At 35.5% G+C, this 24,734-nt stretch overlaps 1 protein-coding gene across 2 annotated transcripts in view; it reads left to right on the top strand.

Moving 5' to 3' along the window:
- Positions 1-17,664, top strand: part of LOC108774315 (proton-coupled amino acid transporter-like protein pathetic) — an 18,955-nt gene extending 1,291 nt beyond the window's left edge. Inside the window, exons 1-5 of one of the 2 annotated variants that reach the window (XM_018540386.1) lie at positions 8,366-8,995; positions 9,602-9,687; positions 14,772-15,179; positions 15,358-15,718; positions 16,455-17,664. In XM_018540386.1, the coding sequence (XP_018395888.1) occupies positions 8,915-8,995; positions 9,602-9,687; positions 14,772-15,179; positions 15,358-15,718; positions 16,455-17,045 (1,527 nt within the window). In that variant the 5' untranslated portion in view covers positions 8,366-8,914 and the 3' untranslated portion in view covers positions 17,046-17,664. Of the gene's footprint in view, positions 1-8,365; positions 8,996-9,601; positions 9,688-14,771; positions 15,180-15,357; positions 15,719-16,454 lie in introns of those variants that run through there. The other variant, XM_018540387.1, reaches the window with a different exon arrangement.
- The last annotated feature ends 7,070 nt before the right edge of the window (positions 17,665-24,734 follow it).

Raw genomic sequence — 24,734 nt, 5'->3', positions numbered from 1 at the left:
TTTTTTTTTTTTTTTTTTTGAAAAGAATATACTTAATTTTTTCTCTCGCGTGCTGCGATCTTTGTCGCGCGCGTCAATTCTTTCGTCGACTATGTTAAATCAACGTTAAATTACGCGTCGCTCGCAGAATTTAAATTTGAATTGCTAATTGTAAAAGACAGTACAAAAGTTGCTTAGTTATTTTACGGCATTGACATATACGTGCATTTCTTATCGCGTGTATGCGATCGCCACATGGCGCGGTTGCGCGCTAATATAGTCTCTGAAATGTCAGCGACGCGCACGATATAGTATTACTTAAGTCTATTCAACCTACTTCTACTCCTACACCTCGTGCATTTTTTTGCGCTTAAAGCGAAATAGATACGCGCAGTCGAAGCGAGAATAAGGAAAAAAAAAATATGCAACGACTACAACCATGACGTCAAAATATATAACAAAATATTGCTACGAGCATTAAGTAATTCAAGCGCCGTGTAATATCGATAAGAATAAATCACGCGGGAAGATTTGATTCAGGTAATGCATTTCATTACGCGCAATTTGGAACGTCACGGGCGATTACACATATTCTGCATATGTAGACAGCAATTGTGTAATTAAGTGAACGCATTTAAGCGAATCATCAAGTTTGTCGGCATATATTGTTCTCTGCGATTATTTCGTATTTCTTACTGTCTTTCTTCGCGTTACAATCGATTCTATGAAAATTAATTTTGATATACGTATATTAAAATGCATTTTAAAATTTACTTCAGTAATATCTAACGAGACGATTATTTTAATTTACTTTTAATATTAATTTAATCGGAGAATACAAAATTACAAAACATTAAATATCACACGTATTAAATGCATCATATTTATATAAATAGATCTTAATTATCTATTTTACGCACACATATATAAATTAGTTGCATGTTGTTACATAATTCTTCGCTGGCCGTTTCTTTATTTTAAAGTAAAAACTAGTTCAAGATAATTACTAATGGAATTTCGGAATGATTGTAACATTATCGTCTTATCATCCAAACTCCGTATTTTATATGTTACGTAATATATATATATATACACACATCTGTATATACATGTATAATAATTTGATGAGTTTGTTAACATTAAGATAAGGAGATATTCTCTTCGCGATGTTGATCTGATACTTTGGTATAACGATTAATTGTGAATTTCCCATATTTTAGACAGTCATTTCCTGAGTCATTGTGAAATGAAACGTTTGATAAAATTTATTATTCCTGTCAGAAATCATTATCGCGGTCGTTCTCTTTGAATTAATGTAATATATACGCAAAATGCAACGCACGATGCGTCACCCACTGGCGCGTATTTTTTCCGAAATAAAAAGCGCATTTAACTATTTATCTGCTTCATCGACATTTTTTGATTCTGCAATTCGGAATAGCTCTATCAATACCGTTTCTTTTTGGTAACATTATATCGAGCCAAACTCCATTATATTTATCGCGATGCGATAAACGCACCGGATGCCCTCACCATCTTGAAAAAAAAAAAACCCTGAGAAATCGCGCGATAATACTACATGTATGTATACACGCGTATTTCGCTGTAAAGTAAAATAATTTTCTTAGCGTGAAATAAGATTTTTTTAGTTTAGCATTTTTAATGAACGCGAAAGTCGGCCGCGGCGTAAAAGTGTATTTTTGACCGACCTTTGCATCACGCACGCGTGGCTATTTAAAATTTCGATAATATTTAGCTTTCCACGCTCATGTGTCAGCACACGTAGACCTTCTCTGAACGTCATTCATTTTTAAATGGGTCGTTTTTGACGTAAAAAAGATAACACCTTTACGTTTTTGCAAAAGTAAAGTTAAACTTTATTCATAATTGTCGTCAGTCAAATTTAACGCGAACTGCGCTGTAGTTTTCGATTTTACTCATTTCGTTATAGAATAAATAAATATTGCCCTTTTTTTATCGTCTGATTGGATGTCTAGTTTCTGTTGTGACCCCGATCGATTGCCGACGAAGGTGGTTTTCCTCGAGACTCACTGGCCGTGCGTTGACTTTGTATTGCCGATCGATGCCACGTAGTGAACAAACCGTCTACGCACTACAGCGGTTCACAGGTTAAATTTAACTCGAGACTGGATTGTTTTCACATGTGTGTGTGCTGATGATAAATAGAAATTGTACATTCTTAAAAAATTCACAAATATCTCTTTTGTTTTTTAAATGAGCTATTTTAATATTTTTTAAATTTATTCTTTGTATTGATTAAAAAAACTTTTTATCACGATTTGTAAATATGATGTATCCTGTTGAATCTATTACGGATAAGCGGTTACGCAGTAAATCTGGATCTAGTCTTGAAAATCCTCTACTTCTGATGAAAGATTTCTTTATAGTAACAGAGAATTCGTAGAAATCGACATTCACGTAAGCCTTTCTATAATCTTCGTGATTCCGATTAGCTTTTTACTCTCATATCGTTTCCTCTGCCGTTCTGACACCGACACCAAAATGGGTTATCTTTCTTTCGTAATCGAGACTAGTTTCTTTTTTTAAATTGCACGTTCCCCCTTTCTCCCCAAATTGTTCAACTTGCTCGGTCAAACGCTTCGTGACATGTCTAACGACAATGGCAAGTGGCACGACTGCAGGCTACGTCATGGAAATTTCCTGAACTGACACCTTTCCTCTTCCTATCTTTCTCAGTTTCTCTTTCTTCTTCTCTCTCTTCCTTTCGCGGCGTGTTTCCCCTTCTTCCTTCCGTTCTCTCCCTACTATATTTCTCCATCCCCTCTTTCTAGTTCTCCCGTTCTTCGGTTCCGCCGCTATTCCAGCAAGTCTGGCACGTCCCATGTTCTTCAACTGCTTGGCAATTTTGATGATTTTGGCCAATCGTCTTTCGTTTTCACATCGAGTCTTTCTCTTGTAATCGCCTTTTTTTTTTTTTCAGACTATTACAAGAAGTCATAAATACAGGCGCCGCTCAATTTCCGTCGTAGCAAAGAAATATGGCGGTTCTGAGCGTGTACCAAGGCTTGACCTTGACTATCCACGTTTCCTCTTGCATTAAGAGAGAAGAATAAAGATTTTTTTTCTCTTATTAAAATTCACTCGAACGCTCTAATTAACTTGATTTCGCATATTTAAACTTCCGCTCGCGGAACAATTGCGGATCGCTAAGAGAGCATTTTTAAAATTTACAGTGGAGCCAAATTAAAGATGAAATAATTATTTTCCAATATATTTAACATACATTTGACAAGGTCATCATTACGCATTCTTGCTATCGTACATAGTCGTGCCGTACGAAATTTATAATTTTATGTATACGATTTCTGCTGAGTATGAATTATATAACTGTAGAACAGTTTAGAGAATTCCGAGTAGGGATGATTCAACCGCCATCGCGTTAGTGTACTAATACGAATCCATTTATTTCGCATTCGCAATTAAGTTGCTTGTGTGAGTGCACGTGTCGTAGTCACTGGAAACACGCGGCGAGCGTTTGGTTGCTGAGCTTGCGGGAGTTCAGTGGTCTGTGAGGAATAGAAGTCACGCGAGTTGTCTCGAGACACTATACTGGGTGTCCCAATGAAACTGGACGTCCTTCTAAAAGATGAAGCGACGTTAGCGATCTGTGCGAATCGTTGGAAGAGGAGAACTCGCCGCGCATGAGGGACCACAAGTTAGGCTCAGCCTTTTCACATTAGCTGTTATATAAGGATCAGGCCAGCCAAGATTAGTCATTCAAACGACGCAGACAAAGGTATATACAGATCAGATAATGGTCACAAAAAAGATGACGGAGATAAGAACTTACCGCGAATTGCGTTCCGAGTGTATATATAAAATCGTGTTTAATGACTTTAACGCAGCTTTATTACTCCTTCAACGTTTCCGCTTCTTCATTGTCTCCAATGACAGGGCATAATTGCACGAATTTGATTCGTCCGAATCGTGATTTGGCCGAACCACGCAACCAGATTAAGAAGGTCAATGCTGTTAACGGTAACATGCATTGCGCACGTGTGTACGATGATCTATATAACTATTTGTTCTTTAAATTTTGATATTACAGTAAGATATCGCTCATTCATTTTTCACCTTTTTAAAGTTTTTTTTATACACATACGTACATGTGTATCATTTGTTTTTAATTGAAAAAAATTAATTTCTAAATAAACAATTACGATTAGAAAAGGCTTTTAAATGAAATTTTAATTCATCTTAATCTCACGGCTTCAAGAGAATAAAACTTTGAATGCAAATCCGCGGTATTCTCTTGTTGGCATAATTTGAGAAGCACTGCTCTGTAATACATGTGTATGTAATTCAGGGGCAGCAGCAGAAACGAGAGTGCGAGACTCCCACGCGGGTTCAGCCATGCGTAACGCACCGTTTGTCGGGATGAGGATGTGACGTTGCTGTCAGATTTGTCAATTCGTTATTTCGCTGTCGCCGCCGGCGGCTATAGCTGATTCGCATTAGAGTGTACATATACATCTACATATCTATATATATACAAATCATATAGATGACACACGGTGTATATATGGATAGATGAGTCGGGAGAGTGTAGCAATCACATTCAGACCGGGTCTCGCAATTCGTCGTTATTGTGGCATTGAAGTCATATGCTTTGTGCCAAAAGGAACGCAAAAGCCGCGACCTTTAATACGTCGCAATTCCGTTCAATAGAGAACCTATTGCGCCGATTTATGATTCGGGACTCGCTCGTTAAGGCGAGTTTATATTTGGCTACGGTCATTTTTATTGACGATTGAACTGATTAAATCTTTTTCAACGATTCAATTGTAGATAGGTCTTTAGCGACGATCGAAATATCTACCGGAATCACTTTGTCGCGTTCCATCGGTCTAGACTTTAATCACTGAATAGAGATCCATCAAATTTATCAATTATGATTTCGTGTAACGCATGCTTCTACTTATTGCTAGTTAAAAGATTGACGCGCTAGTAAATTTTAAATAATTAAACAATTTTTGTAAGAATTATATGTATATATAATTATTAGAAATATCTGTTTTATTAATAATTAGTAGTAATACACTCTCTTTTGTGCAATAGATAGTTATGAATTCACATGCAAAATAGCGTTAAATTAATACTGATTTATATGTACTTTGAGTTTAACATGCGTGTTTATATTTTTGTCAAACCAAAACAACAGCTGATCATTTTGTTTGTATTGGCTTTTAATATTTCTTTAAAGATTGATAATTTACATCACAAACGTTACTAATATCAATTAATGTTTACATCATAAAGCTGTTTATCTTTCCTCAGTGATATCACAGGTTCTAAAATTCTCTTGATTTGCAGAAGCAGATTTAATTATCTGGAACATGTATTAATTATCTGGAAATATATTATTTAAAAAATTTTTTTTAATGTTCTCTTTCGATTAGTATTGTGCAAATTTAGACTAGTTAACTATCATATATATCATAAAAAGAAATTTTATTAAAAACAGTAATTAAATTAATAACTTAATAAAAAATAAGTTATTTACAAATAAATACAAATTGTTAATTAAAATAAATAATAAATTAAATAATAGCACATTTGCCTTTTTCCATCAACATAATTTACAATGAAAATCTGTTTTCATTTTTTTTTCTCTAAAAAAATCTGGAAATTTTACTATCCTTATAATAATTGGATGTTTGTTTTATAAATACAGCGATGTGCTGAAATTCTTTGCAATCTTCATGCCTCATCTCATATAAACGACGCAAAACCTCTTTACTTCGTGTCGTTTATTATGCACACCCAAACAATACCCGGAAAAGTAATACGCCAACAGACTGCAATTTGCACGGTTGCTCAATATCAGTATACATTTAATGACTGTCACGAATTTAACTGTTATCTCGTGCCGGTGTTTGCTCGTGGAATTGTGTATGTATATTTTGCCACTAATGACACAACGACCATGCACGATTAGCCTTCAAGGCCTCGGCCGCTTGGCTCCCCCATTTCAATATCGCTTTTATCCCTTCCTTCTTTCCGTCACTGATTAGGATACCCTACGTCCGCGATTACTTTTTGAGGTTTCCGCTTATCGTGTGATTAGTGCTGCAGCTATGTCTCATTCATTAACAGAATATCACGTGCTTCAGAATCGTAGGATATTATCACTTCGCTCCTTATTGCGAAATTCATTTTTAACGCTTTTAATATTGATGATACTCAATTTATACGATATCAAAGCAATTAGCGGTTTGTCATATGATAATAATGTTATATTATCTCTAGGTTTTATGATAAATGGTTTTTATTTCGATTTTTTAATAGAAGACTTTTTCAGTCTGGTTTTATGAAAAATTCATTCTGATAAACAAGAACAGAAAATTTAATCTTAATTTAGTCATTTGAAGAAGTTAAACACATTCTATAATAGATTAAATAAAAACTATATTATCAGTTTTATATAATTATTATCGTTGTTACTTTCAATTTTTATAAAGCGAAAACAACAGTCTGTAATAAACTGGTATCAAAACAGTATTATATAAATATATATATATGTATACATCAATGGCTATATTTCATCGTTAATCTCATTTATAAGAAATTGCGAAAGAGAGAAACAACGAACGGGATAAAGTTTCTTTGCTCGGCGCAAAAATCTCCGTTTCATCGCATGAAGAACACGCGTCGTTTTCGTTCCGAGGCGCCGCGGGACAAAAATAGACGGCGAATTCGTGCACGAGGCCGACCTACACAGAGGTGTGTAATTGGAAAGAACGGCGGGGAACCGGGTCTCCTCCGTGGGTGCGTCGTCGCGTCGCCGAGACGATCGGGTTTATAGATGTTCACCGTGACCGGAACACGGCGGGATATTATGCGTAGGCACCGCGCCGGATGCGTACCTCGTGCTTCGCGAGACGATATTTCCCAAGTATCCATAAATAAGCACCGAGATATGTATAGATTACTCAGATAGCTGACGATAACAAATTCATGCGCGCAAGTTGGAGTGATTTTATGAATTTTAAATATTTCTTTATTTAAGGACTATTATTAGCCCCTCGATATTTTAGGACTTTCGTCTTGAAATGATCTCAGGAGTCTGCTATGTATATTGGCTCAAACACAATGAATACACGCTTACGCAATCATGACGTATTCATATTTGATAGTTAACTTGGTATAACGTAAACAAATATTTGTAAAGATATTCGTAAAGGAACGAGATGAATATTTTTGTACTCCATTAATAAGTTACTTAAATTGATAAACAAATCGCGTTTATTTTACGATTAACGTTCCGTATATTTTTATACTCAACAACATCGAATGCAGAGGTTCATCAAATGTAGTAAATTTTCAGCTATGCTCTAAATGATATTAGATTCGCGCTGTTTGCACGCGCATTCGTTATCTATCGACACTGGTCTAAAGTCTAAATCATCATAATAATCCTAACGTGAAACGACAAAAATCGTGGTACTATCGTGTTTGAAGACACATCTATTTTTAAAGCGTGAGCATTGGCACCTGAAAAATATTTCAGGTAGCATGGAACAAGGAAAACAATACACGGAGTCTAGAGTTTGGTGTAAACCGAGAAAAAAAAAATAGATTTACAATTGTCTCGTAGTACAATCGAGGGGGTATAACCACTATCTGAAATATTGTCCCACATGATTTCATTTAATTTTATACAATTTTATTTGATGACAAATAATTTTTCCTCACTATATATGCGGTCATTTGGTAAAATTAACGATTTTATCTAATATTACACAATTATTTCTTGTAATTGTCGGATTATATATCGAAATTTTATATAAATTTTATAATGATTTCAGGGACTCCGTCCCACGATTACATTAAGTGATTACCCCCTCGAGTACAATACATTTAAAACAAATGCATAAATTTTATCTTCTTTCTCTCGATTTATATCATTCTTATACTTTGTATACAAAATGCATTTGTGCTGGATACGCAAATTTTCCACTTTTCCTCGTGTAACGACGAGTTGTCAACGAACCGAGCGCCGCGTACTAATTCGTGAGCCAAACCGCGCGGTGATGGCTGGCGATTCGGAACCCCCGTCCGTCACGTCGTTCAAACAGAATCCTGTTTAAACCTGGTTAGCGGTCAGATGGCCGGCAAAGACGTACATACGGCTCACGTGAGCTGCGATCGCGCGTCGGTTTGCTCTTCCTATTTTCGTAGTTGTTCGGTATATAAAGAACCCGTCCTCGGGGCAGACGTCGTCGCTGAGAGATTTTGGCAGCAGTTACCGCGCTTTTCTGCGCCGCGCGCGGCGCCGTACATAGAGCGGATCTCGAGTAGCGGACGCTCTATCCCCGCTCGCGGATAGAGCGTCCAGAACACAGAGAGGACACTCAGTTTAGTCTATTCGGTGGCATTCCGTGGACATTCGGTCGTCGCGACGCCCGTTTTGCACACGCGTCGGCGCGTCGATTTTCGCGTTCTTCTCCGGACGTCGCGCCGCAGGCGGGGCGTCTCAAGATAGACTCTCCTCGTCCTCGCCCCGACTCGCGAAACGAACGCGAATGTGAACGAAGACCCGAACGCGTGGATGACGTGATGCGCTCGCGATTATCCACGGAGATACGTTCTTTTCCGCGGAGAGGACAAAAAAAACCCTTTCAAAGTGGAGTACCGCGCGAGCACTTCGACGTTCCCGCTCTTCGCGGTCTGATTTTATTCCTCCGTCGCGTGGCACGTTCTTTCGAACTGGACATTTCACTTTATTAGGACGACCGGCCGAGTGTTCACGTGAATTCTAAATAATACCGATGGATAACAACATTTCGTGCAAATAACAGTTGTCTTCCTACGAAGTCTGAGAGGTGTTTATCAGAACTAATATACATTCGTCGTACATTCATAAGGTGTAAAAAAAGAGGCAAAGACGAAAATGGGGAACATCGATAGCTCTCACGATGTAGAAATGAACTCGCTGTCGGTGATGACACCGAACGATCGTCCCCATATTATGGTGAATACAAATTATATGAATTATTTTGGAAATAATAATTAAGGTAATTTAATTACTAAAAATGAAGTCTAGAGATATTATTCACTGCAGCAACAAAGTGCAAAGAGAATTAAAAAATGCATTTAAGTAACTGAACAAACATCAAATTTACGAGATAATTAATTACTGAACGTATATCTTTTTTTTCAAAACTCGCACGTTACTAAACGAGTTAATTTCTTTACAACAGCAAAAGCCATTAATAATTGATCAATCGAAGAGTTGTCGCCGTTACGTCGAGTCGACAACTCAATCGTAAAATCCGGAAAGCCGTTGGGCAAAACACGTCTCAATGAACAACGGAGTTGTATGTCATACATGCAACTCGATGCATGCGAGGCCACGCATAATCTCAACGATACAAAACTGACCTGTCCCAATCTGCTCCCCTCCAAGAGAGACAATTACGGGCGATCATCGCATTCAAAAGTATTCATCGCGTTCGCCGATAACGCGCGTTTATTTCGACCCACTTAATTAATTCGCGCGCGCACACCGCAGTCCGTCACGTGCGTCGCTGCGTTCGTAATTCGTTCGATTAAACTCGACCCTCTTGTTCTGTTACAGAGAACGCCAATGCGCCCGATGATAGCGGAATACGAGCCGAAGAAGCAGGGGGTGAAAACAGAACTCTCAGACGTGGTGCTTGTCAAGTAAGTCTCAAAATTCCGCTAGAGAAATCAACGCGAACAGAACGGCTCAACGTTATAGTTGAGCGCGTTCACCTATCTGCTACCACGACCAATCATCACCATTGCTTTCTTGCCAAACCCAAATGCTCAAGCAAACGTGAGTGAGAACAAAACCCGAGGATCATATATTGTGCATTTACGTTTTTTTTTTCCCCCCGTTAATTTGTGTATCTCTATACCCATTCTCTTATGCTATACTATATATTACTATGGTTATATATTTCAATTGACTTGCTCATTTCTCCTTCTTCTTTTTGTTCCGTTGTTTTTAATCGTTAAATTATTCTAATTGTTAGTATATTACGTACACTAATCATGCATACCGCCTGATCGCTGACGTAGAATTCGTAGCGTAGCTGGCACCAGGGATGCTTGACGACCGCCTGCTGAATCTTTTGAACGATTGCGAAGTTGCTCGTTTGTGTTGCGTATATACAGAGATATGTATCTGCTTACTGTGTCATATTCTTTCACGTCGTGCGAACACTGCGTATGAGAAATTCATTTGACTGAAAACATTCTTAATTCATTAACCCTCAAGACGTAACGTTAGTTTATCGATCGGACCGTTATATATCGAAGCTTTATTTTTATTCTTCCTAAAAATTAATCGAGAAGTAAATCATAATTTGACAGTGCTTTTAAGTGAACAATAATTAGAATTAATTAACCTAATGATTCGCCAAATTGATATTACTCGTAATAAAGAAAGAGTGATGCCATGAGGATTAAAACTAATGCGAATCGTTATTTAATCACTGTCATCTTGCCAATAAAAAAAAAGTTGTTATCTTATCGGATAAATAAATAAACGATGCTAAACCATTAACAATATGTCTATGAGATGTCATCTCGACTTGTTAGATAAAATATACGAACGAATAGTTGAAACGTTTTTTTTCTCGATATTATACACAAGATCATAATATGTAAATACAGAGACCACGGTTATCGTATAAAGAATACGTTTGCTTAGACATTTGCTTCTATTTCATAAATATATCAAATTATTATTACAATATAATTAAAAAAAATCAATGATTATAATATACATCTCTATAAATATTTTTTTACGCAAAATAAAATTTTTATTTTCCAAAATACGATAGTCATCGATAATTTTTAAATGACTAATTAAAAAGAGTTGTATCTTTTGGTTTTCCGTGTAAAGTGTGGTAATCGATAAGCGAGGAGAGAGAGAGAGAGAGAGAGAGAGAGAGAACGGCGATAAAATCGCAAACGTTCGCTTCCTTCGTCGACTGATTTAGTAGCGCGGCCACTACGAAATCTTTGGATCCTTTGCGCTCGAGACGAGACTCCTCTCTGCTGCCGTTTTACCCGTCATTCGTCGAAATTCGTTTACGCAATAATCTTTTCGCACGTGCGAATTCTTATGACCTTGAAGTAGTTTACGCGAATCGCGTGGTCGGTTGATCTTTAACACCTTCGCGCTTATGCATTTATGTATTATTCCGGATTTCCTGTATTATTCTCGGTATCGCGACTCGCGCTGTTCTAATTTCACTAAACGGAATATCCGTATTAGTCAATTGCTCCCCAAGGCTGACTGATTTCTAATTGTATTTAATTCTCGTATTCTCCTCTTTAGCCATTTATTACTTTCAAGCGCCGAAGTTAGGCGAGTGACGAACGTAATACATGTGAAATATCTGACTTACAATTAGTTGTATATACCTCTCTTAAGGAACACTGAATTATTGTAATAATTAAATTCTCAGTTAAATTAAGCTGCGACAATTTTCTAACAATTTCGTAAGAGTTATAACATTTAATGAAATATTAAATCGTAGCTGCGCTTTTTATGCGTATAATAAAGCCGAGCGGATATTATCTTAAACAAGTGGTATTCAAAAGAAATTGTCCAATAAAAGAATCTATTACGCCGAATTAACCAAATCAGTTTGCATCGCATTATCGTTTTCAAGTGTACAGTTTGCATTCACGTCTAATAACGTGCGACGAGGAACATCGGTTTTACTCATAAGAAAAACGGCAACAGAAGGAGAATCGCTACGGTTTTTCTCCGTCGCTGATCGAGAATGCTTCGTGAAGAGGTCATGCGGTATGCAAAGCAGGATATATTCCCAGAGGATAAAGGATTTGTCTTTACTGTATAATATGTGCATTTATATGATTCCAGACTAGCGTATAAACTCCGGGCATAGATTCGGGCTCTATGAAAAGTGCTCTGCTAATAACGAAAGAGAACGAAAAAGATATATACTATCGTTGAGAAAAAAAAAAAATATAAGAAAATGCGACTGTCGGATCGCTCTTTTGACACTTTAGCTCGATGAAATTCGCACAAAAGACGACGTGACGCGACGTCGACGCGATGCCGACTTGGACGCGACACAAAAATATCATCGGACGGTTGCAAAATCCGTGGCCAAGAGCCGAGATGTATTGGCATATCGATTCGGTGATAGACGTGCGTAAAAGCGAAAACAAAATAAAAAAAAAAAAAAGAAAAATACAAAATATAAAAAAAAAAGGCTCGGCAAGCAAAAAGGAGGCTTGTTAGTCGTCGTACTGCGTCGTGGCGCTGGGCGTCGCGGTGATGCAGTGCGGTGGTTTGCGGCTGCCCCTCTGTATGTATTACGCCTGTAACGCGACGCGTCGAACCCCCACGGTCACGTTGTAACACGTGACGACCGGACACACACAGACTCTAATCCCGGGGGCTTTCTCGACAGAAAGTTTCGCACGACTACGGGAGAGAAACTACCGCACCTAAAAGATATGGGTACCTATAATACCTAAACACCTATGCCGTCTTCTTTTTTTTTTTTTTTTAAACAAATCTATTACATGAACGTGCATTACTCGACTCTTTTTTTTTTTCTGTCTCATACACACGTGACACGAGCTCACACACCCGCACATACATACAGCGCATGTGCGCATACATACACTTGCATAGAGAGCGAATTACTCGCATTGTGCGATACTCGCGTTTTCGATCGGCTGTAGGGGTCGGTGAAAGAAAATTCCCCGCGACTTACGGAACGTCATTCCATGAAAGCGAGAATATGTCTGCATGTCTCGAATTAACCGTCAATTATTAACGCATCGACGCGTCGTGTCCTTCAGAATCATCCATCTATCTGCCTGTTATCGTTCGATTTTTCAGGATGAAATCGTGTGTTTGCAATCGAGCATGAATGCGGAAAACGCGGAGAAAGAGTAACGCAAAAGCTGTCGTTTACCGCGCGATCGTACGGAATGCGCGAATTCAGCATTGGCGCTATTTTATCATCATGAAATTTCAATAACAAAACGATATCGCTTTGCAAAGCCTTGCTTGAAATTCCAACCGGCGATTGCGATCTGAGTCACCCGACTCAGACTAAACGTAACTTTGCTAAAAAAAAAAAAAAAATGTTGCGTGTAAAGAGTTACTTTAGATTATAATCAGTGATGTAGTCTAACAATGAGTCATATACAATTCGAGTTTCACACATCGTTCATGTTGGTGACAAAACGACGGTTCGTGCTACGCTTTTTTTCTACGCATATTCTAGAAAGGTGAACGAGTGGACGTGTCGAGAGAATAGATATGATGATGTTGAAAGACCTAGTAATGAAAAAAAAAAAAATAATAATGAATATGAGAATGAAATAATTGATTAAACACACGGCATTTATAACATTTTCTTATTCTTAGAATACTCATTTTTGATGCAATAATTAATACTCGTAACTAATACTCGTAATTCTAAATTTAGTGACAGTTTTTGTAAAATTCCTGTAATAACACAAGTCGATTCAAGACAGATTGAAAATGCAGATTTCAATGGATTCGCTAAGTTCTAATTGTAAATAACCGACTGCAACGACTTAACGTGTGTTTAATAAATGCGTAAAACTTATATGATACTTATTTTGCTCATTATTTTCTCTCGATGCGAACGGACGGAGAGTCAGACGCAGGAGGAACAATTATTTGAAACATTCAACGAATAGATCAAGTATTCGCAGAAATATTTGCATTATTAAAGCATATACGAATAGCGTGAAGTTTGTCCAATCTAGGAGAGGAAAATTTAGATAATCAATCACTCAATACTGTTTCTCATTTTTACGTCTGCAGAAATCATTTAAAAACGGCAATATCAATTTAAAGGTAAAATTTTCTAATTCGAGAAATTTAAAATACAATATAAATTCGATATTAAACAGAGAGAACATTTTTTCTCTATGTGCTGACAATAAAATGGTCTTTTCTGCTCTTCGATTGGACGTATCAATATTTCGAGACTTTTTCTAACACGTCTTTTTCGCCGGCTTTGTGCATTAATATCGCATACTACGCCGAACATTGTTCGGCTTGATCGAAGGCGCTTTTGATACGAGGGCTCATGATAACGACTTAATAACGAGGTAAACGCCAAACTTTCATCTTCACGGATGAAATCACCGTCGTTAAAGATGCCGAAATCCCTGCCGCGGCGATGCTCTCGCATGCGTCTCGCGCCCTGTCTGCGCCTCGACTCTCCGTCTTCCTCGGCATGCGAGCGTGCAAGAAAGAGAATCCTCCTACCCACGGCACACTCTCATTATGTTCCCCCTTCGCATCAAGTCGTGATGGAAATCGCGGGCACGAGGAAAACGCCGTACCGTGCAAAACAAAACCAGGTCCCACGTAACACTTATATTCCACGTGCAAAATATATAAGTAAATAAATATATATATATATATATATATAAATGTATGGGATGTCGTAAATTTTCCCTGCCCCGTTTCTCTTTCATCTACCCACTCTTTGAGTTATCAACTTAAAGGACGGGAATTCAAATAAATACACACTTTTTCTTCGTTCAATAATAATCTTGTCACATATAGATATTTCGCTCGAGCTTCTGAATAGGTCAAATAGTTTGTAGATGAAAGAAACGGCGACATCCTTGCGGAAACGCCCTGTACACATATACATATATATATATATGTAATTTACGTCCCATTCACGGAAATCGTTTGCCGCCAATTACGCTGCGATATGCTAAAGCCGCCGGTTTTGCAGATACAAGTGCGAGAAAAATGACGTGCCCATTACGGTCACGAATGGCTCGACCTTGCCGCTCGTGGAGCGACCGACCGACGAGGAGGCCGCCCTTTATGATCCATTCGAGCATCGCAAACTCGCCCATCCCACGTCGGACCTCGACACCCTGATACATCTACTGAAGGGGAGTTTGGGCACGGGTATACTCGCAATGCCGATGGCCTTCCGTAACGCCGGACTTGCCTTCGGCCTCTTCGCCACCTTCTTCATCGGTGCAGTCTGCACCTACTGCGTCCATATCTTGGTGAAATCCGCCCATCTCCTGTGCAGGCGGCTGCAGACACCTAGTCTGGGCTTCGCCGATGTGGCCGAAGCAGCCTTCCTAGTGGGGCCCGAACCCGTTCAGAAATACGCCAGACTTGCCAAGTGAGTTTTATTCAAGAGAGACATTACGTTTGCACGTCGTTACCAGGATTTACATATAAATTTCATTTTCGCAATTTGTGTGTTGAATATGAAGATGTACGTCGCGTTATTATTCCTTCTGTTTTCTATTATAATGATTTTATTATTATTCAGTACTATTTTTCGAATACCGTTTCAGGGCGACAATTAATTCGTTCTTGGTGATCGATCTGGTTGGTTGCTGCTGCGTGTACATCGTCTTTATTTCGACTAATCTCAAGGAGGTCGTGGACTATTATACGGCAACCGATAAGGATCTGCGAGTGTACATGGCTGCGTTGCTGCCATTACTCATCATCTTCTCACTTGTGAGGAATCTCAAGTATCTCGCGCCGTTCTCAATGGTGGCAAATGTATTAATCGCCACCGGTATGGGTATCACCTTCTATTATATTTTCAACGATCTGCCTTCTATCAGCGATGTACCAAATTTCTCTAGTTGGTCTCAGCTGCCCCTTTTCTTCGGTACTGCCATTTTTGCCCTCGAGGGCATCGGTGTTGTAAGTATACTCATTTTTTTTATATCGCTACGTTATATCTCGATAAATTTTAAGTAACATCAAACGCGAATGAAATATTAAAACTTAATAATTTTGTAGCAAAACTTTTTCTGAACAATGATGCTTACAACTTTAGAAAAGTTGTTGACAGAAGTTAAAATAAATATATTGATTTTGATTTGGTTTCTCGATTAGAATGTGATTATCTCACATTACGATCACCGTAGGTAGATCACAAGATAGATATTACGACACTGCGCATCAGAAATAACTTTGCATTCAGTTGCTAGACACGTCCGGACACTTAACGGTCGTGTTCGATTGTTCCAAGTATCGACACGCGTAAATCAAATGGCACGCCTTGATCTGTGCGTCATGGAATATTTCGTACATTTGTGACGCGTACCAACTTGATAAACAAAAAATATCACGTTAACGTTCTGTATACTCTCGGACAGAAATTAAATCAAGTCCAAACGTAAAAATTTTTAAAGCAAACGTTATTTTATTTTCAATCAAATACAAAGAAAAAAATTTTCGATTTATTTCAATTATATTTTACATATTTTCATGTATTTTTTGAAACCAAAAAAAAAATATTTAAACGTATATTCCATGTATATGGTTTTTTATATTGATAAAATAGAAACTACATATTTATAAACTTTAAATTGTTATACGCATTCTTTTGTTCTGAGTTTCATATGTATCATCAAGAGCTATAATTTGTTTCCAGGTAATGCCCTTGGAGAACAATATGAAAACGCCATCGCATTTCGTCGGTTGTCCGGGTGTCCTCAACACCGGCATGTTCTTCGTCGTATTGTTGTACAGTACCGTCGGTTTCTTCGGGTTCTGGAAGTATGGCGAGAACACAAAGGCCTCCATTACGCTCAATCCTCCGCAAGATCAGGTGCTAGCACAATCCGCCAAGGTAATGATTGCCATTGCGATCTTCCTCACTTACGGACTTCAGTTCTACGTGCCCATGGAGATTATTTGGAAGAACGCGAAGCAGTATTTCGGTTCCCGGCGATTGCTTGGCGAATATTTCCTCCGCATCCTTTTGGTGATTTTTACCGTCTGCGTGGCGATCGCGATTCCCAATTTGGGTCCGTTCATCTCCCTTGTCGGGGCTGTATGCCTGTCTACGTTGGGTCTCATGTTCCCGTCGGTGATCGAGCTGGTAACCGTTTGGGAACAGGAGAACGGTCTTGGCAAGTGGAATTGGCGGCTGTGGAAGAATATCGCCATCATCTCTTTTGGCGTGTTGGGCTTCCTCACCGGCACGTATGTCAGTATCGAAGAGATCCTGGAAGGCAAATGAGGCGCTGGATCCGGCGCGAGGAGCGGCTCACGAAGGCTGCTTGCGAATACTGCTCGTCGTCCGACGTTCGTCGGATGGCGAGTAACAGATATGACAGCGTGCCGGACGTCTTTCGCGCGGATGACGCAATGCTGTCAGCAGACAGGCCACCGGGTCCGAGACAGGGACTTCTCCTGACTCCCTATTCCCGCGTCCTTCCTGTCGGTAGCACGATAACTGTGACAATAATAACGATGACGACGACAATGACGAATGATGATAAAGACATTCGTAAAAGTCTTCGCGCGTGATAGAACTTTCATTTATCATTTTCTTAGCAGTAGTCAATTGTTAGTATTACACGCGTCGTGCACGATTGACGAAGCGCGAAGTGTACGGTCGATCGGAATAAAAATGATTTCATACCGCGCGCACTCGATAACTTATATCATTGTTCTCGCACAAGAATCACGCAGGATCAGCATTACTTAGCAAGATAGAGTCGTATTATAGATTGGCGCAAAAGTTATTTCATAAGTGACGTTAACATACCTATATTAGTTTCGAGACAAAGGTAATTTTATTAATTGTAACAATCATACTTTAATATACTTTTCTCTTCTGAAAGTATATTTTTCAAGACATTGCTTCGTTTGCAATAAAGTTGTAGAATTGTAATGTTATTTAAAACAGAAACTTATACAAAACAGTGATAAGTCTTTGGCGCAAATTTGATATTTTTGTGACTTTTAGAAGCAGAATGTATGCTGACATTTTTATTTTATCTTATAGTTATACACACACAGTAGAATTAAGACAGAATATTTATCGTGTCTTTTAGGAATTCCAATTTGAACATTAACGACGAACGTATAATGTTTACATTATTCTCTTACTCCTTTATTTTCCTGGTCATGTTATTTAATTATGTCGCATCGGCCGTACGTGTATAGCTTTTTGCGGATTTTACAACTGCAGGACGGTTTTCTAGAATAGCGCACGCGATTTCCTGTGGCCGTACGTATAACTTGTATACGTATATTGTGTATATAAATACACAAATTATCATATTTTGTAAATGATAAATGAGAACCGTACGCCTCAGTTATTACGTGCTTATTCGCTTGATCGGATTATTACTGTAAGACAGTGGTCTCAATAAGGTCACGCGGGCCGCATAACAGACATAAGATTTCGTCATCTATAGCCATATAAGTGAAGAACTTGCGTTCGCGTACAAGAATTTTTGTTTAAGCGTATATCGATACGATTACGCACTTAAACACATATAATTGATTCGCTGAGTCAGCACAGAATCGTATCTTTGCAATTTTACAAGGCTGATCGAACATCTCGATCTACGACAAGAATCTGTTTGCGGCCCGCATAAACACGCGTCTCCGAGACCTTTTCTTTACGAAAACGAGCTCTGTAAGATATTGCGTTCCGTGAGAGAGCGCCAATTGAACGTCACATCAGTTTTCTACTATTGGCATGTATTTGATTTTTAAGAGGAATTAGTCGGATGTGAAATATTTGTAAAATATCAGCTAGTCACTTATATTTTTAAAATATTAAATTTATTTTGTTCTCTGATCGACTATTACATAATGTTATTAAAAATTATGTGAACTAAAAAAAATTTAATTTTTAAATCAAATTTTTCAAACGAAATGACCTGTTAAAAATGTTATTCTACATATTTCATTCATTTTTTTTATATAGAATTATTGTCTTTTTCATGATATATAGATATAATTAATATCTAAACTACGTAAATAAAACGAATGATTCAATCGATGATTATTGGCTAACTTTTAGAAACGTATATACGATGGAAAGACCGATTTCTTCAGATGTGATAATCAATCGGCGTGATTCCATCGCAAATCGTTGGTCTGTTCCTAGTGCATGATGCACGATGATGTACAAAGAAGATTAATCCATTAAGAGTAGTAGGCAGAAAAGTGCGTAGGTATAGTAATATCGTGATGCACGCTTGCTAGTCTGTAAGTAAGATCGCGAGACACCGTCAAGCGCTATTTCGTCAGCATGCGCGATAATAATGTTTGAATTGATTCTAGTGTCGGAAATGTTAGGGGAATCCAACACGATTAATTGTTAGCACATTAATTAAAGGGGAAGTAGAGTCGGAAGTAGAAGACGAATGTTCATCGATACGTTATCTATTGAATGTGGAAATGGGGCAGCAAAAGCAAACAAGGTCTTTTAAAAAATATCACGAATTAAAAAATTAAACTTTTAATAAACAAAATTGGAAGATACAATATAAAGATGTATTTTAATAATAAACATGTACGTTTTCACACATTTGATAATTAGCAATATAATTTCAATGTATCTAGAGAAACACATTTTGTAAGATACACAAATGACAAGACTGCAAACAACTTTTCTATTTTTTAGAGAAAAAGATTTATACCTATACGTCACTTTTCGTATTGGCCTACTTCAAAAGATCACATTTTAAAGACAGTATTAAAGTTAGATTAATATTATATATTTAGATCTGATCGGTATTGTCACTATCTTCACTAATTCTTTATAACGATTTTAGCATAACGTATGTATAACGTATGTATCTTTTTCAAATTAACATTAAAAAACGTGAATATTTCGAACTGATAAATAAATCAATATTGTGATAAATTACTGATATTTCAATAATTTATAAAAAAGACTCTAACGCGCGATAGATAAATTTTAAATGTGATAGAATGTTATTATTCGCGAAGTAAACAATAAAATCGTTTGATAAGCAGATAAATGAACATTTCAAGTAAAAGATATAGAAGGCATATACCAAATCTGAAAGATTTTAATTACATGAAAATTTAATATTAAATTAAAATCTGGTTTATATTTAAATTAAATAATTAATATTATAACGTAATAATCACATAACACCTATAATGCAGCTTCACAAAAATAGATCCATAATGTTAAATGACGAAATATTTTAGATTGGAAAAACTTCTGTTTTCTTATAATAATAATAATAACGATAAAAATAATTTTTTTTTACTGAAAAGTATGTATATACAAACGATGAAATTGTATCATAAAATATCTTCTTCGAAATCCAGTCTACATCCTCTAATGGAATTCTATTTTCGGAAAAGAAACATTTTGTAAGAATATATAATAGGTACATATTAGACCATATATCACAGGATACACGTAATTCGTACTGTTTTAATAATGCGCCATCGATTTTCAGATTGTAGAAGGAAATAGTAATCACATTTTCATCGCGCAAAAAAAAAAAAATAATATAGCAATTTTATTAAATCTCTTGGAATATATTAAACCCTCTATAATAAGTATACAGTGGATTTAATACAAGTTCGAGATGAAGTAAAAGATAACACATTACAAAATAATAAAGAAAGAGAATGATATAAGTAATGTGCCACAGAAAGGAGAGAAAGAGGGAGAAAGAGAAAAGAGAAAGAAAAAGTAATACCAGATTTGGGCCATGGGTCCTATTTCCGGTTCCTATTCGTAGAATGAAAATGAGCACGCAATACGTAAGCCGTATCAGTTTTGATAGGGTAGTATTATTTTCGTAATGATGCGCTCATTTTAATGAATTTTTAAGATTTTATATGAGATAACATAGAAATAAAATGTAATTTTGTCTAGGCGAAAATTGATGATCGATGCATGGCGATTATTGCCAGTCTACTCCTTCGTTAGAAAGAGGAACAATATATTCCTCATATATATATATATATATATATATATATGTCTCGTTGAAAAGCGCGTGGCTTTTATAATTATAATTATTATATATATACATATTTACAGAATCTTTCTCTATTAATGATATAAATTCATAAATTTACACATATGTAATATGTAAAACTGTTTGTTAAATACAATAAATTGATAAAATAGATTTCTACGAAATAATAATTGTTACTGAATTCTTTGTTTTGCTTGCATGGAACCTAACGTTTTTTGCATTCATAAATTAAATACCTATACTTGCAATCAGCTGCGTGCAATAATCACCGTGCAAACAGCGTCATTCTAAAGTATATATACATATATATATATACAGGGAATGGAAGTAACTCGTTACTTGTAACGAAGTTACAGTTACAAGTTACTTTTTTGGTAACTTTACTGGTAACTGCGTTACTTTCTTTTTTTGGTAACTGTAACGGTAACGAGTTACATTTTTTGGGTAACGGTAACGAAATTTACAGTTACTTTTTTCGTTACTTTGCACACGATTGAACACGGTTCGATTGGATACATGCTATTTAGCGCTTATCAATATGACTTGAAAGCCCTTAGACATTCGGCCGTTATGATTCAGTAATTATTTTACACTTCTATCTTCTATGTAATACATAGGACATACAAATATTTCAGTTTGCTGCATATTTTACAGGTTTTAGAATTACAAAATTGTGTTTAAAAAAAATTAAAAAATAAATTAAATAATAGTAAAATGAGAAGGGCTATGAACCCAAAAGCGAAACAGTTTAAAAGACGATGACAATAAGTGTCGAAACGTCGTTTGTTTTTATCTTTGTTTTGTTCTAATATATATTTATACATTTAATTACATTGTCATCGTCGTTCTTATCAGAAATAAACTGTTTCATTTTTGGCTCGTAACCCTTCTCATTTTACTTTTATTTAATTTATTATTTGAGCCATTCTACATTGTTTTTTTTTTTAATAAAACTATATATTTGTCAGTATTACATATAAAAAAAAATGCAAAAGTACATTTTTAAATTGATTTTAAAAAAGTAACGGAAAAGTAACGAAAAGTTATTTTTCAAGTAACGGTAACTGTAACGAGTTACTTTTAAAAAGCGATAACTGTAACTGTAACTAGTTACATTTTTTACTCGGTAACGAGTAACTGTAACTAGTTATTTTTAAAAAGTAACTTTCCATTCCCTGTATATATATATATATATATGCATAACTATCTTTTGAAAAATTGTTAATTTGTCAATTACATTAAATATTATCTACAATATTTAATATAAATCCGTATGAAACAATGTTTTAAAATTGTCCAAAAAGCTAAATAAAATAAAATTTATAAAAAATTGATTTTTGTTTGTTTTCTTAAATTACAAAGCTTTATGTATCGTAATAAGAAAAATGTATATGTACATATAATAAAAGTGTGATTTAAATTTTGTAATTACATATTGTTGCGCAATAAGCAAATTTCGAAAAATCTTACTTGCTTATTGAGCTATTAAAGTTTAAATGTCCACAGAATGCAATTTATCACACAATAATAATGCGATAATGTATCGTGTATACATAACAAAAGCTACTTGTGTAATATTTCCGCGAAAGAAAATGGCTTTTAAAATCAATTCGCTCATCGGTAGAATGTGTAATTATTATGCAAACAAGTAATTCTTTTTTTGCATAAAGAAATGATCATATCTTAAAATTGGCGTATCACGCTTTTTTGAAGCCTCTATTCGTTGAGGCTGTTGGTATTCTCTGATTTTGATGTGGTTCCGTATCCGGGGGTTTTTGGGGCCGATAATAACGAATCCGTTCTCAAAAATTGAAAGTTTGAAATAGTTGATCCAATATGACGGACGGAAAAGTAACGGAAATCATAAAGATTGTTCGATTTTGGTGAAATTAGGTTTATTGGTGATTTAGGGGGCGTTCGATACGAATCTTTATTCAAAAATTGAAAGTTTGAAATAGTTGATCCAATATGACAGACAGAAATGTTACGGAAATCCTTAAGATTCTTCGATTTTGTTGAAATTTGGTTACAGGTGGTTTTTGGGGACGTTCGTTACGAATCCGTATTTAAAAATTGAAAGTTCAAAATGGCGTTTCGATTCAGTTTTCTAAAATCTGTTTTCGTTAATCTGGCGGATGGAATATAAGGGGGATTTTGGTTTTAGTGTTTTTGAAGTAGAATTAGCAAAAAAAAGCCCTTCAAGAATATGTACTCGATTTTTCATTTGCTGCTATTTTTCACACTGTGGATCGAATCCTTCGACGTAAATGATGAACAAAAAAATCGGATTCTGGATATTCTTAGAGCAAATAATTCTAGAAACATTTTGAGACCAAAATGATCCCGGCAATTGATTACTTTAATGTACTTTACTCTTGTATACGCGACCCAGCATAACTACACTGTGGGTCGAATTTTTCGACGTAAACGATGAGCAAAAAATTCGGATTGTGAACATTCTTAGAGCAAATAATTCTAGAAACATTTTGAGATCAAAATGATCCCGTCAATTAATTGCTTTAATGTATTTTACTCTTGTACGCGAACCAGCACAACTACACTGTGGGTCGAATTTTTCGACATAAACGGTGAATAAAAAAATAAACTAAATATTGTTTATCAAAATGGTAGAATTAATGTGGCGATCGAAAACAATAATGAAATTCTAAAGGTTTTAAAATTTCAGGGAAATTTTGTATTAGTAGGAATTAGAGGAGTTGTTGATTTCAAAACAAGTTTCAAAGAAACATAATTCATAATATTTAAAAAGAGTATAATAGACCATCGCGCGCGTAGCGCGCGCAAGGAATGTGCTAGTATAATGAAATATGACAAAATCTTCCACTTGCAATTTTTAATTTATATATAGAATTATTTTAGTTATAAGTGTGTGTACATTTTTCATATTTGATATAATTTAGCAAATATATATATATATATTGCATTAAAAGTTGTAATAAAAAAATTTTTTAATTTACAAAATAATAATTACAGAAAAAAGTAGTTTTGCGACAATATACAATGTGATATTATTATGTCGTAAATATGCATTTATTTTCAATGTAAAATACTATTTATGTGAAGCATATATGGTATATAATAGCAAATCATAATAAACATAATTCTGTGTTATAAGTTATCAGCAATCGAAAAATATCAACAGTTGAAAACATAGATACTCTTTAATTATTCTCGAACTTCCAGGAGTTTATTAATAAATACAAAAATTTGTTTGGAGTCAATAATTTTTAACATCTCTTATCGTTTTAAAGACTGTTATACTTACATAAAGATATCTATATATGCAAAAACAATTAATAGAAGCACTTTAACCAATAAAAAATATTCAATATATCTACAGATGGTATTCTGATCTTATGTTTAAAATCATCGAAAGCACAATTTTAAGATACCTATTTATTTTATTGGATGGAATGTTAACATTATCTAGGACTAGCAGACTTAAAATAATTTTAAAAATACGATTGAATTACATATGATACAGTTGTTTTATTATTTAGTGAATAAAGACATTTTTATTTATTTATAATATATGTATATCATACACACATATGTATATTTATTATACATGAATGCATGTATAAATAAAATATTATTACCTATTCACCAAATAATAATCATCACCTATAAGAATTTATTATTTAAATGTGCATCTATCTTTAAATAAGAAATTTTTTTGCAAAAAACAAATATCACCTATAAATTTAATTACGATCACACATGATTCATACGTTATCATATATTTTATTATGTATTATATTATTAAAAAAAGAAGTAATATTTACTCAACATTCATACGTTATCATATATTTTATTATGTATTATATTATTAAAAAAAGAAGTAATATTTACTCAACATATACAGGTTTAGGAAGATAAGCAGTAATTATCGACTATCACATATGTTTAAACTTAAACTT

Source organism: Cyphomyrmex costatus, unplaced genomic scaffold (assembly GCF_001594065.2).
Source record: "Cyphomyrmex costatus isolate MS0001 unplaced genomic scaffold, Ccosl1.0 scaffold241, whole genome shotgun sequence".
NCBI lineage: Eukaryota > Metazoa > Arthropoda > Insecta > Hymenoptera > Formicidae > Cyphomyrmex > Cyphomyrmex costatus.
This window is presented reverse-complemented; position numbering and strand designations above follow the sequence as displayed.